Consider the following 15,175-nt stretch of genomic DNA (forward strand, 5'->3'; position numbering starts at 1 on the left):
TCTATAGCTTCAGTTTCTCAAAATGGGGATAACATATAAGCCATTAGGGTTCGTGTAAAGTTTAAAATAAGATGGAATTTGAGGCATCTAGCCCAAGGTCTGGCTCTTAGCTGTACAAGTAAGAACTCCTGCTTGCAAACAACAGAAACGGACTCTGGTATGGCTGATTCCCCTGACACTTAGACATTAAGTGGCAGAGGTCTTGAACTCGGATCTCTGATTTCTAGACCTAGGATTTTTACTTTGTTATCACACTCGTCCAAAACCTTACCTAGATTTGGTGCTTTGCAATTTACACTTTTAAACATACAGAAACATAGTTTGGGCACATGTCTGCAACTGAGGACCCTTGGGACTCCAGGCTAGCCAAGGGGCGGAGGTGACTCATTGACATTAACTGTTACAGCTGCGTGCTGGTTGTGGCTGCTCAGTGGATGCTGGGATAACGCGGGGTCTGCCCCTGGCAGGCCGCCGAGCTCACGCGCGTCTCTCTGCCTTTCTCACTCCCGGGGTTGGCTCCGGCTGGTGGCCTCTCGCCCGGCTCGGGGTGGGGCGCGCCGCCCGTCCTTTCCCTCTCGGTCCTAGCGCGCCTCTGCTTCCAGCCCGTAGTTTTACAGTTTCAGGTCTTATATTTCAGTCTTTAATCCATTTTGAGTTGATTTTTATATATGGTGTGAGATAAGGATCCAATTTTGTTCTTCTGCATGTGGATATACAGTTTTTCCAATACTGTTTATTGAAAAGACTGTCCTTTCCCCATCTTGTGTTCATGACACCTCTGTTGGAAATCAATTGATTTTAAATGCATGGATTTATTTCTGGGCTCTCTATCCTATTCTATTAGTTGCTATGTCTGTTTTTATGCTAGTACCATGCTGTCTTGATTGTAATAGTTTTAGAATATATTTTGAAACCAAGGAGTGTGGTGCCTCTGGCATTCTTCTTGCTCAACAATGGCTTTGGCTATTTGGGGTCTTTTTTCATCTGATACAAATTTAAGGGTTGCTTTTTCTATTTCTGAGAGAGAATGATGAAATAGAAAAAGCAACCCTTAAATTTGTATCAGATGAAAAAAGACCCCAAATAGCCAAAGCCATTGTTGAGCAAGAAGAATGCCAGAGGCACCACACTCCTTGGTTTCAAAATATATTCTAAAACTATTACAATCCGGGTCTCTGGGCAGGGGCGGCATCGCTGGTTGCGGCCGGACGGCGTGGGGGGCGGCCGCGGCAGCAGCTGATGCGGAGAGCGGCGCTGTGGACCCTGCAGGTGAGAACGGCTCCCGCGGGCCGGGGCTTCCCTGCGCCGCCAGCCCGCGCCGCCTCACGGTGACTGGTGCTCGGAGAGCCGCCGGCTCGGTCCCGCTGCCCTGGGGGTTCCCGGGCGACACCGAGTCCCCTCCCGCGCGTCCCCGCGGCCCCGGTTCCTCCTCAGGCTGCGCTCTCCGCTGTCATCCCCCCTCCCGGAGTCCGCGCTAGGCGGGCTGAGGAGGCATCCTGCGTTGCGGCTGCTATTCCCGAGGATCCCGGAGGCCAGAGGGGCCTAAGCAGGCGGCGGTCGTGGCTTCTCCGCGCCCTCCGGGGCGGCTGATGCCCGTCGGGCAGTAACGTACCTGCATTGCCCGTGGTCCTATTCCGGTACCATGCGGTGTTGGCCTCGTCTTAAGCATTCCAGGGTGTGATTTTAAGGGTCCTTGCAGTTTCCTTGTTCTCTTGCCTCTTTTCTCTTGAAGGGACACTGAATTGGTGCTCAAATAGGGATGTGAGTTTATCTTAACTTTTAAAGTATTGTCCGGTGGCAGGATTGCTAATATATTTTGTTTGACACCACAGGGTACTGTGTATAAAATTTGTCCTGTACTTAGCCTGATTTTAAACACATTTTGACACTCTTCTGTATGCCCCAGGGTGTCATAGTGGCAGCTTGATTTACGGTGTTTGTGTGTAACTTTCCTTTCAACATCGAGTCTTTTGTAGTTTCTGGGCATGGATTGCCTAACCTACTTTATGAGTAGGATTTTCACTTGTACAAATTCTTTAAAATGAAGTACCCTAAAAACTGTCTGTCAACTAGTTCTGGGTACTTGTTAAGCTTCCTTTAAAAAAATTTTTTAAAAATTGCCAAATAACTTGGTTTATTGCCATTGAAATTTAAAATTGGAAGACATGTTAGAGGCGATCTGCCCCATCCTACTCTTTAATGAGAAACTGAGGCCCAGGTGGGCACTGTGAGAGCTGGAGCTGATCATGGAAGTGGAAAAAAGCCACACCTATATTTGCTTAGTGTCAGTCTCAAAATGCCCACTCTCACTGTTCTTTGTGTTTACATATAGTTGTTTCTTAATCTCTATTGTTTTATTATCTTTTAATCTTTATTGCCCACATCAATTGCAGTTGTAAGACTTTCACACTTCCCTAGAAGGCAACATGATATAGTGGGAGGGCGTGGATTTTGGAGTCATGCACATGAAGTTTTATGCATTGGACAGGCCACTTCGTTTGGCCTCAGCTTCTTCCTTTCAGCCTTTTTTTTCCCCCTGACAAATCTTTATTGAATAATCTCCTGTATTTCAGCTCTAGGGAATGAATATCGTTTCTGCTCTCTTAGAAATTTTAGTCTTGTAGGGAGAGACAAAAAAGTACATGCTCTTAGGAGAGAGTTCCTGGTGCTATAGGAAAATGAAATAGAGAGGTTTGACCAAGTCAAGAAAATTGTGAGTTCTATGCTCTAGATTCTGTTATGGTGCTTTACTTGAATTAATTTATTCAATCCTTATGACAGCCATATAATCCCCATTTTCGGAAGAGGAAATTGAGGCACAAAGTGTTATGTGCCTTGCTCAAAAATATGGCGCTAGTAAGACTTAGGATTTAGAACTTGTGCTATTGTCATACTATACTGCCTAAGGTAAGGGAGTGTTTTCCTTTGGAAGTGAAAATTGAGACAAATTTTGAAGGATGAGGTAACGTTTTCTAAGCAAAGAGAGATGAGTGTTGTATGTGAGGGAATAGCACATGCAGAGGTCCTGTGACCAGAGGGAACAACAAATTAGAAGAACTGAGAAAAGCCTCTTAGTGCTCTCGTGCAGAGACTTGATGGTGCTGGAGAGGTAGGCAGGAATCAGACCATGCTGGGCTTTGTCGATCATGTTATGAGGTTTGGTGTTTATCTTAGAGCAGTGGAAAGCCATTGGTGTTGGAGGCAGGAAGGATGACATTGACATTTTAGATTGGAGAGGCTAAAAGATGAAAGTTGTCACTGTACTTACTGTTACACACTTTCTGTGTAATATATACAGTTTGATTTTTCTTAACTGTTTTTTTCCTTTTAATGTGTAGCAGAGACTGCTTCTTGTCTGTTTTTGTGTTCTTAGCACAATGTTCGATCCAATAGGTGCTGAATAGGTGTGACCTTAGAGTAGTGTTATGGTTGTGCCAGCAAAGAATTCCTCCTTGAGGTGAGAAGCATCTCTGAAGTTCACTTTTGCTCTTTGAGAACGTGAGCTGCTGCTTAGCTTCTCCATGCTTCCCTTCTATGAGCTCGAAATGTGCTCTGCTGAGTCTGTTTGAAGCAGAAACTTTTGAAGATTTTAATCCCTCCCATCCCTCTCTTCAACTCTGCAAACCTTTTGGTTGGTTGGAAAGTAGACAGTTAAGTCTAGATTCTAGTCTAGAGAATTGACATCATTCTTTTTGCCAGTTAACAGAGTTTATTTTTAGGGTACATGTAGAGTTTACCTTCTAGTCTTTACTTAATGGTTTTATATATATCAGTTTTTTGAACACGTTCTGTTTAAATACCTAGTTTTTTCTTCTGCCTACATTTCTTTTTTTTTTTTTTGCAAGCATTTTCTAGTGTCTCTAGGATGTTGGCTTTCTGGTAACTGCTGTGGTTTCTTGAACTTTTTTTTGATAATATATGAAAAGTTTTTTTCATATATTATCTTTTATCCATGTAGCAACTAGGTCAAAAGTCCCAATTTACAGAAGAGGAAACAAAACTCAGAGTATTAAGTAACTTAAAGACACAGTTGGCTGAGGTAGAATTTGAGTCTTAGGTAATATGATCCCAAAGCCTTGTTTTTCCAAGTACAAATTATCTCTCATTTGAGTGACGATCTCATTGTGTGGTGTAGTTGTGAAGTTTGAATGTGTAAGCTATATGTTCCTTGAAATCCATGGTTTTCTTTTCTAATCAATAACCATGGAAAAGAATGTTTAAGCATATCTCAATGCTTGAGAATTTCCCAGAGGTAAATCTTTTCAACATGCTCATAAATTTCTGACAAATCATTTGGGAGAAAATCTTTTGAGATTATTAAAGTAACCAGCTTCTGTGTAATAAAATGTTTGTAGACATTTGTGTATTTGTATATCTACTTTTTGGATTTTATTCCATTTTTAAGAGGTTCAAGAACAGAGGTAAAAACTGCTACAACCCTTTTCTAAATAAGGGGGAAAGATGGTGACTGACATTTTTTGATCGAGAGAGAAGATAAAGAGTTGTTTAAATTATTCCATTTTTAAAAAAAATGTGGTAAGTGGGAGAACAGGTATGCAAAAGGAAATTTGGGAAGGAAAAAAATTTTTTGGATAGAAATATAGTGTTTTATTTTAGGTATCTAGAGTTGGATGCCTACAAGAGTCATGCTGAGATATTGGGAAGATAGAGGGAATCAGTGGCTGGTTTTTAGGTCTGAAATCTGAGGTAAAAGTTAAGAGTTGGAGTATGTGAACCCTGAAGGCCATAGTGGGTGAGTTAATGTTTACTTGGGTAATAAATACTCCATCTTATAATTTTTTTTTTTTTCCCTTTTTGTCTTTTTTACTGACCGGTAACGGGATCACAACCCTCGGTGTCGCGTCTGTACCAGGGACTGGCAATGGGATCGCAACCCTCGGTGTTGCGCCCGCACCACGCTCACCCAGTGAGCAGGAACCCGTCTCCACATGGGATCCGAACCCTCGGCGGGAGCGCCGCCGCGCTCCCAAGCGGCGCACTCTCCAGTGAGCCACTGGGCCGGCCCTCCATCTTATAATTCTAAATAGGGTTTTAGAAGAAGAGACAGTAAAAGTTAGAGGAATGGTTTGAGAGGAGCCAATGTAGTGTAGTGTTACTAAACCAAGAGCAGAAATTTCAAAAAGTAGTTTGCCTTCATTCATTCATCTAGAGATCTGGATATCTCTCCACTCCAAAAGCTTTTGTGGTGTATCTTCTAAGTTCCCGGCACTAGGTACTTAGGAGAGCAGAAGAAATTAAATAAAACATGTTCTTTCATTGTGTCCCAGGTGCAGAGAGGTCAAGGAATAAGCATGAAGATTGATGAAAGAGTTTGATAAGGTCTTTGGTCTTTAATGAGAATAATTTCAGTAGCATGGTGAAGTGTCATAGGTAGAAATGAAGTAAAAATAACTTTTTTGAAAGATAAGGGCAGTGCATGATTTTAAAAACTTAGTTTCTTTAATTTGTTTTAAATGCCTATTGACATTTTCATAAAAAAAAAATAAAACACTAACTGTGATGGAATCAATATAAGATCAAAGTAAAAGTGGATTTCAAAAATGTTGGAAGATACAGACTTGTAATCCCATTCAGGAAAACTAATACAGCATCCATGTGGCATATTCTCTTTGGTATTCTTTGTTCAGGAAACTTTATTAGTTTCCTAGGGCTGCTGCATGAACTATCATAAACCTGGTGGCTTAAAACAACAGACTAAGACTAAGACAAATGACTAAGTCATCAACTTAAGCTCCTAAGTGTGGTTCTGTCTTAGAGACAGAGTAGGCTGAGGCTTGGGAGGGACGATCAAGACAACAGTTACATTAAAATAACTGTTTTGGTTGAATTTATGAAACATAGAGGGTGATTGATCTTATTTGTTGTATGTGTGGTCACATAATGGGTGCAGAAAAGGGGAAGTGGTCAAAAATCACGTTCTCAGGCTGACAGAGGATTCTGGGTTACTGAAAATGCAAGGGAGGTGGAAAACTGTGTTCACATACATTATCTCATTCAATCATCAAACCACCTTCAAATGATTCTCATTTTTAGGGCTGAGGCATAGAGAAGTTCAGTAACTTGTCCAAAGTCACTCAACAATTGTTAGATTCTGGATTTAAACTCAGATCTGACTTCAATGCCATTATTATACCACGTTAACAAACTCAGTAGTAAAAAGAAGAAAGGACAAATTTATACTTCTTGAGCACAAAAACTAGTTTGATTTTCATAGCAGTCATGGAAAAGAGGGAAGTAGTAGGCCATATAGCTGTCCCTGCCACTAATAGTAAGGAACATTAATTCATCAGGATAGACCTTTGGCACTGAATGCATAGATTACATATATACAGGCAACTAGCAATTCAAGAAATAACTTTTGTTACTTGTTTTACAAAAAATTTAGAGATATTTCCCATCTAGTTAGTTGCTATTGATCTGGTACTTTGTGAAAGTTAAAGTTGTGTAAAAACAGTTCTATGGAGGTGGGGTGGTCAGGTTCCCTAGAAGCAGAGCCTGAGAAGGGATTTTGTGCATGTGATGGTCAAGAGAAGAGGAGTGAAGAAAGCAGGATAGGGCAGGGGGAAAAAAGCTAAGCAAGAAAGGCCCCCTGCCCCCTATCCTCCCCTACCCCTGCTCTCAGATGGAGACTAGCTTCAGTCTTATCCACAGGGCTGCTCTAGAGCAGTGTGGTATCCAGCCAGCAGGAACAGCATTACCTGGGAACTTGTTAGTACGAATTTTCTAGCCTGACCCCAGCCCTACTGAGAGAGAAAATGTGGGGGTGGAGCCTAGCAGTCTGTTTTACCAAGCCCTATGGGTGAATTTGATGCACAGTGAAGTTTGAGAACCACTGCTCTAGATAAACGCTGTCCAATAGAAATATAAGGTGAACTGCAAATGTAATTAAACATTTTCTAGCACTCACACTAAAAAAGTAAAAAGAGATGACATTAATATTAACAGTATATTTTATTTAACCCAGTATATTCAAAATATTATTTCAACATGCAAAAATAAAAATGTACTAATGAGGTCTTTTATATTTTTGGGGTACTAAGTCGTCACAATCTGGTGTGTAGTTCACTCTTAGAGCACAGCTGATTTTGGACTAGGCCCATTTCAAGGGGTCATTTGTCCCAGGTGGCAAGTGGCTGCCATATTGGACAGCACAACTCTAGAGCACAGATTGCCCTACTGAATTTGTCCCACCTTGAGGTGAGGTGGCTTTCTGAACCCCGTGTTAGTCAATCCTTGGCTGTGAGCTGGGAAGGGGTAGCTTTGAGTCTTGATGGGGAATTTCTGTATGGTTGAGGAACATGGTCAAGTGAGGGAGCAGGTGTGAGCCATTAGTCATCAGCACAGCAAGGGGAAGGATCTGGGTGGGCCCCAGCAACATCTGCTACAAGTGGGCTGGTAGGAATGGCCAGGTTGGGGAGTTGTGATGGGATGAGATGATGATGTTTTAGAGTTGACATAGTTTCCTGGTGCTCTACCTTAGTATGGAGGCAGAGCCCAGAGAATCTTGAGACTTGACCATCTCTCAAATATTAGGTGTTCAGCTTAGCTTTTGGCAGACAGTTGAAGATTGGGATGGCTATTGTGGTCCTGAAGACTAAATAGTCAATGTCTGTTTGAAAGAAAAGCTGTGCTTAATGTCTTTAGAGAATGCATTCCTTCAGAAGACCACTCTCGGTCTGTTACAATGCTGAAATAAACACTCAGTTGATGCTTCCCAGCTCCATGTCATGAAACATGGAAGAGAAGAGCTTTCATTTTAGAGATGAAACATTATCTAATGTTTACTTTTACCTTGGTGAATTCATTCTATGGCTCCATTAACTCATGATTTTGAGGATAGTTTCTTCTTTGAAGCAGAATGCATCATGATAATGAGTTTGTCTGTCAACAGAATTGTTTTAGTATTATTCACCTGAATACCACTGTGGAAATGTTAAGAACAACAGTAGTTTTGGTTTGGGCAGAATTTAAATTGTTTACGATAATTGCTAGTGGATTTACTGCTTTAGTCTGCCACATGAGGTCACATCTCAAATATGCAAGTAGGTGCTATCCTACAGAAGGATATTTGTTTTTCTCTTTGCAGTGGCTGGAAAGCATGAATCCAGTTTGTCTAAAAGCTATAGCATTTCCCTCCTTTTTTTTTTTGGTTAACAGTTATTATGTGCTCACTATAATATATGCAAGACCGTGCTAGGGATTTTATACATTATCATTTAATCCCCATAGCAGCATTATGACCTAGATAAGTACTATTATTATCCCCAGTTTACAAATGAGGAAATGTCCTGTATACCTAAGAAATGTCAGAGCCAAAATTTGAATGCACGTCAAATCTGCTGGAGACTAGACAGAGCTCTTAATGACTACGTTACTCTCTGATGGTACTTCCCAAATGGTTCTGATATGACTTTAAGGAAAAAGGTGACAGCTGCATACTTGTATTAGTTTTTATATAATTCCTTACATTTTTTGGCACATAATAGTTTACAGAGGCTCATTTGATCCTTTTAGCAACTGTCTAAGAAAGCAGGGAGGTGTCGTCACCTACATTTTGTAGATGGGAACTGGGGCCCAGAGAAGTGATTTGCTCAATGTCTTGTAGCTACAAAGCAGTGGAACTAAGAGTTGACCCAGGTTTTGTGACTATGAGGGTCATGCCACACTGCTAAAACAGGCATTTCTTTTCTGAGTGTGGAAAGTATAGGAAATCTTTATTCCTGAGGAAGAGAACCAATGGCAATATGTTATTAATAGATCTGTAACATAACCAGCACCACTTTAGACAAGCCCAAGTACAAAATGGCACTGCCCCCCCCCCGCCCCCGTTCTCTTTTACAAGAAGCCTCATGGTTTCGGAGAAAGTGCCGCATGCACAGAACTCTCCATTCCCATGACCTAACTCAATCCCTACCCCGGAATTACATCACCCAGCTCTTGGTGCCAACATACCGATATAAGCTCTACCACCCCCACACCTGGTGTTGTCCCCTTTTCAGGGCGGCCCTGGGCTTCCTGCTACTTTGACAACAACCCAGCAGATTTTCTCCCTTTAATAAAGCTTGAACGGTACCTGGCATCTTGGCTCACTTTCTTTCATTATGGTGCCCAAACCAGGAAGGGTTTTGGCCTATGTTGTTGACGATCCCCTCTCTCTTGGTGTGATTGGCCCTCAGCCACCCTTCCCGGACCTGCCAGAACTGGGTACACTCAGGACTCTCTTTCCTTTTGCTGTTTCAGACCAACACATCCAACACCGGCCTCAATTCAGGGTGAGTCAGTGGGTCTGTCCTGCCTACTTCTACGGTTCTCCCGACTACTCTCCCTACGACTTTAGTCTCTACGAAGCCCAGGTGTCTGGCGGAGGGAACTCTTCTCGTGTCCCCCAGCTAGTGGAGGATGCTCCTCTAGCTGGTTGGTGGCTTTTCTCTCGAAAAGAAGGTGGGCACCAAAGGGGATGCCCTTTACTGGCACACTTCTTCTACCAGGACTGACTGCCCTTTCTTACCCTCCACGCGGAATCCTCACGATCCAAACCTCAATGCTGTATGCCCTTGGGCTGTCTCCTGGCCAATTTCTTGGCCTCCAGAGAGACACCAAACCTAAACATCCCATCCCGTTTTTTACTGTACTCTGCGCTCTACACCTCTGGGCCGTCTCCTGGCCAATTTCTCGGCCTCCAGGGAGACATTAAAACTCAAACGGCTCGTTGAAATGGATCCCAGTGGCCACAAGATGGCACTTGATTTAGACACTCATCAAAATGGCAAAAGCTGTAGAGATTCCTTGTTCAGGCCTTCTCCTATCTCTGAACGTGTTCTTCTCTATGTCAAAACTGTCCTTTGTCTCAAATTCTCCTAGCTCATGCTCGAGCTCTCCTTCTAGACTCAGATCAATCTTCTGATCCGTCAGCCCTCCACATTTCTCTCTCTTCCCCACACCTGGATTCCAGATGCTCGTCCTCAACTCAACTCCTCTCCTTCTCACCCTTCATCAGGTAACAACCCCGCCTCAGCTCCGGCTTTTTATAACCCTTCTGTGAAGTGGCTGGGATGGAAGGAATTGTCTGAGTACATGTACAGGGAGTAGGTCTGGATGACGGCTCAGGTATACACTCAAAATAATAGGTGGCCTGTGGGAGCCGTTGCTGTCCCTTGCATGGACTCAAATTGGAACTACCAGGCTGGCCATGGGGATCAGGATCTCCAGGATAATCTGATCACACACATACTTCATGGCCTCCACAAGGCTACTCACAAGTCATTCAATTATGACAAGCTTAGAGAGATCACACAGAGATCCACTGAAAATCCCAGTGAGTTCCTAACCCGCCTCTCTGAGGCTTTACCTGAATACACATGTATAGATCCAAACTCCCCTGCAGGCATGGCCCTCTTACACTCTCATTTCATTACCCAATCAGCCCCTGATATCCAAAAAACTATAAAAGAGATCAGGCCAAATACCAGCTTCTGGCTAATGCCATCCATGGCTCACATACGCCAAAGCTGGCTGCCTTAAAAGGCAAGCCACCTGAGAACTGCTTCAAATGCAATCATCTGGGCCACTCAGCATGGGCCTTTTGTAACCCAACCTCACTGCAAATGGCCAGGTCACTGGGGGATTGACTGTGCCACTTGCCAGAGAGGGAGTGGCCCAGTCCCCAACCTACAGCCTTTGGCTTCACGGCCATCCCTACTGGAGTTTCTCGGCTTTGCCCAGGAGGAGGACTGACAGTGCCAAGGGCTTGGGGTCCCCACGGAGATCACCACCCGTGAGCCCAGTGTAACTCGCCTCCTAGCAGGTAAGCCGATCTCTTTTGTTATTGATACAGGGGCCATTTACTTTATCCTTCCTAAGCATGCAGGACCAACAACCCCATCCTCTATCACAATAGTAGGGGTCATGGGATCAGAATACCACCCAAGGATCACTCAAGCCTTTTCCTGCACCTTACATCACGCCCAATTCACACACAAATTCTTAATAATGCCTCAATGCCCAGCCCCCTTACTGGGATGGGACATTCTTTTCAAATTCAAAGCTACTCTTACCCTAAACACTTTAATTCCAGCTATAATACTCCTGTTACAGGCCGCACCAGACCTGGCCCCTGAGGCTTCCACCTTCCTCTCCCCATCGGACAAGGTTAATCCCTAGTATGGGAAGGTTTTTCTCCCTCCATTGCTATGCACTATTCCTCATCCTTGTTAAATTGTGGAACCCCTCTTTGTTCCCTAGTGTCCCACAATACTCCATTGCTAACAAACACCTAATAGGCTTAAAACCCGTCATACACGAACTCCTTTCTTCTCATCTCTCATGGCCTACCTGCTCGCCTTTTAATATACCCATCCTTCCGGTTATAAAGCTTAATGGCCCATACTGTTTAGTATAGGACTGATCCTGACACACGTCGTTGTCAACAACTTACTTGGACAGTACTACCTCAGGGGTTTCGGGATAGCCCCCACTTCTTTGGCCAAGCCTTAGCTCAAGACTTATCTGAACTTCCCCTAACCTCTAGCACTTTAATACAATATATGGATGATCTCCTCCTTTGTAGCCCCCCATGAGGATTCACAGGCCCACAATGTTACCTCCTTAATTTCCTGTTCTCTAGGGGATATCCAGTGTCCCCAGCAAGGCCCAGATTTCTTCTCCTTCAGTTCAAGAGTCTAATTTCTGAATTCCCCACTCCTCACTACAAAGGGTGAAATTCTCTCTTTTCTAGGGCTTGCAGGGTATGTTTGCCTATGGATTCCTAACTTTGGTGTGCTAGCAAAACCACTTTATGGGGTAGCCAAAGGGGATCCTGCCATTCCTTTAGATCCCACAAAGCCCATTCATTCTCCCTTCTAGTGATTAAAAGCTGCTCTCCTCGCAGCCCCAGCTCTATCTCTCCCAAACCTATCTCTTCCTTTTATCCTATATGTCATCAAAACACAAAGATTGGCAGTTGGGGTTTTGGGACAAAAGGCAGGAGATATTTTTGTTATGGCCAACGTCTGATGGGTAAAAGAAATTTGCCCACGAGAACCGGGAGATAGGAAAGGGAAAAAAGTTTATTTCTGGCAGCCAGGGCTACGCAGGCCAATCTAGAAGCGCAGCCCCGAGTTGAAACCTCTCGCAGCTTTTATTTTTAGCTAGGCGGGAATTTTTTGCACATGACACAATCTAGCCAATGCAAGCAAGCCAGCGATACATAAGCTAATTTTGTGGGTAGTCCTGTAGCCCCTCCCTACCCTGGATTCCCCATAGGGACTTTTCAGGCTAAAATGGCAGAGCCGCCCAAATGGCATTGGCCATGCTACTCTGTTTATTCCCCCATTTATTTTAGCAAGCGGTTTGTACAGAAGCATAATGCATATGTTAAGGTCAGGAGGGGTTGGGGCGTCCCTTAACATTTTCTCCCCGGTTGCGTATCTCTCTAAACAACTAGACATCACAGCCTGAGAATGGGCCCCTGTTTATGGACCTTGGCTGCAGCCACCCTTTTAACATAAGAAAGCTCTAAACTAACCTTTAAACAGCAAACAGTAAAGACCTTCTCAGCCGTAAAGCCAAGTCAATTCTCTCCCTTTCCTGCCTATAACTTATTCACCTTACTTTCATTGTAAACTCCCAGTTCTCCTTTAAACCTTGCCCTCCCTTAAAATCCAGCCACTCTCATCCCAAAACACTCATGACCTTTAGAACACAATTGCATGGAGGCTTTAGACCTCTTTCTCAATCCCTTTCCACACATCTCCCCATATCCCATTGCACAGTTCATAGATGAGAGTGCCACCTCCACACCCGCCCCCTGGGCAGGTTGTGCCATAGCAAATCTAACACAAGCTATTGAGGCTGCACAACTCCCAAAGGAGGTTGGGGTTATACACTGCAGAGGAAACCAAACCTCCAATGACCCCATAGCCCAGGGAAACAAACTGGTGGATCTAATGACAAAACAGGCTGTTCAGTCACCAGGACCCCACTCTTCCTCTCCTGCTCAGGTCCTTCTCATGCCCCTACGCCCTTTTCCCAATATATACTCCAAGAAATACAACACCTCCAACAGTTGGGGGCACAGAGAAAGGACAACTGGTATACTCTCTCTGGTCCCTATGTCCTCCCTACTACACAAGTTGAGCAAATCCTTTTAGATTTCCATAATTCGGTTCATATAGGCTATCAACCCCTACTACGCCTTCCTCAGCCCTTATATTACCCTCCCCACAAAAGGACACGATATCTTCTAGCCTTAGTAGATACCTTTTCAGGTTGGTTTGAGACTTTTCCCTGCACTTCAGAGGATGCTACAGCAATAACGCATGCTCCTACCTCAGAAATCATCCCTCGTTTTGGCCTCCCCACCAGTCACTCACTCGCCTACGGGCTGCCTCCTGCAAGCCCACAGGCCTCAGCCCCTCAAACTTATGTACGGTAGACCCTTCACTCTCACACCTCTCCCTTCCAGCTCATCGACTTTAGGCCAGTATCTCTCTACTCTTTTGCTCATTAGGGATCTTCTTAGGGAACAGGCCAACCTTCTATTACCTCATCCTTTCCCCACCACCCCCTCAGACTTTACACTGAGCCAGGGACAGCAAGTATATATTAAGACTCGAATCCCAATGTCTCTCTTGCCATGTTGGGAAGGGCCCTATACAGTACTCACCACCCCCACGGCAGTAAAAGTACTAGGAAAGGCCCCTTGGTATCACTTATCCTTGGTAAAACTAGAACCTGAGACTTTACCCAAAAATCTGTTAACACCAAGCCAGAGGGGTCCCTCTGCTCAATCCCAACCTGACATCTCCTCACACTTCGTCCATTTGAGGACCCACAAAACTGAAAATCTCCAGGACCTTGGCTCTTCCCTCAATCTGAAAAGAAGGATGATCTTTCCCCTGGCGATTACCCTCTCACTCTTGCAGGCCCGCTTCACGTCCTTCGCGCAGGAGCTGCTCCAAGACTGGTCCTGACCTGCTATTGCAGGTTTGCCATTGTGGAACATAAGTATATGCCACCCTGTGTCTCTAACCTTTACTTGCTACAGGATTAGCCTGTGCTGCCCCAGAGCAGTGTAACATTATTGGAAGATTTCTCCTGGCGCTCCTTTACCTCCTATCAGTAGGATGCTTCTTAGCAATGTCATTGTGACAATGTGCCCTTTAAATTCTTTTGGCTCCCTAACCCTTCACATCCTTCCCGTGTTTTTCCTCCTATCTCAAGCTCCCCCTTACCTGGAACATGGAGGTTCTAGGTCTGCAGGGATGATGCAGTCCTCAGCGAATCAGACTGGTCCCCGAGCTACTCATCTGTCTCCCACTTTACGAGAAATCTTCTGTGGTCACCCCTCTGCCTGTCAATGCAGCCTGTAACGTTTCCACAAACGTCTCTTCACTCTCCTCTAATCTCACCTCAGTGGGGACTGTCAGCGTTGTGCGGGGTCTGCCCACACTCTGCCTCACTAACACCAAATGCTACCACTCACTTACCCCTCCTCATCCATGCCCTAAAACCGGAAAATAATTCCTTTGTAAAACTATGTTATCCTGTTGGCTGCCCCCAACGTGATTTGTTGCATATTCTTTTGGCTCATCCCTGACATTACCCTCCAGACAGATGGAGAGATGGAGACGGGACTGGGACTAACTTCGCCCCCATCCCAGGAAGTGACCCCTGCTCCTGTAGGGCACGAATTGTAACTTTTTAATTGGGACAGGGATCATTCCTGCAACTGGAAATGGCATAGTGGGCCCTGCTACTGCCTCTCAATTCTATCAAAACTCTCAGAAGAACTAAGCATAGACAGCATCTCCTCCCTCCAGTGACAGGTCACCTTACTCGCGACAGTCTCTTTACAGAACTGTAGGGCCCTTTACTTTCTCACAGCGAAGAAGGAAGGCCCCCGGGTCGGCCCGGTGGCGCACTGTGCTAGTGCGCCGCTTGGGAAGCGCGGCGGCGCTCCCCCGCCAAGGGTTCAGATCCCACATACAGACCGGTTCCCGCTCACTGGCTGAGCGAGGCACGGGGGCGACACCGAGGGCTGCGATCCCGTTGCCGGTCCCGGTCCGGTAGGGGAGCGACACTGAGGGTTGCAATCCATTGCCAGACACAGAAAAAGACGGAAAAAAAAAAAAAAAAAAAAAAAATAAAAACCCCC

The 15,175-nt window shown here is 44.7% G+C and overlaps 1 protein-coding gene across 1 annotated transcript in view; it reads left to right on the forward strand.

Moving 5' to 3' along the window:
* Positions 1 to 1,213: 1,213 nt before the first annotated feature.
* Positions 1,214 to 15,175, forward strand: part of LOC103610663 (propionyl-CoA carboxylase alpha chain, mitochondrial-like) — a 49,799-nt gene continuing 35,837 nt past the window's right edge. The window contains exon 1 of the mRNA XM_008594782.1: positions 1,214 to 1,269. Coding sequence (XP_008593004.1) covers positions 1,240 to 1,269 — 30 coding nt within the window. The 5' untranslated portion in view covers positions 1,214 to 1,239. The remainder of the gene's footprint in view (positions 1,270 to 15,175) is intronic.

This window comes from Galeopterus variegatus, unplaced genomic scaffold (assembly GCF_000696425.1).
Source record: "Galeopterus variegatus unplaced genomic scaffold, G_variegatus-3.0.2 Scaffold167, whole genome shotgun sequence".
Taxonomy (NCBI): domain Eukaryota; kingdom Metazoa; phylum Chordata; class Mammalia; order Dermoptera; family Cynocephalidae; genus Galeopterus; species Galeopterus variegatus.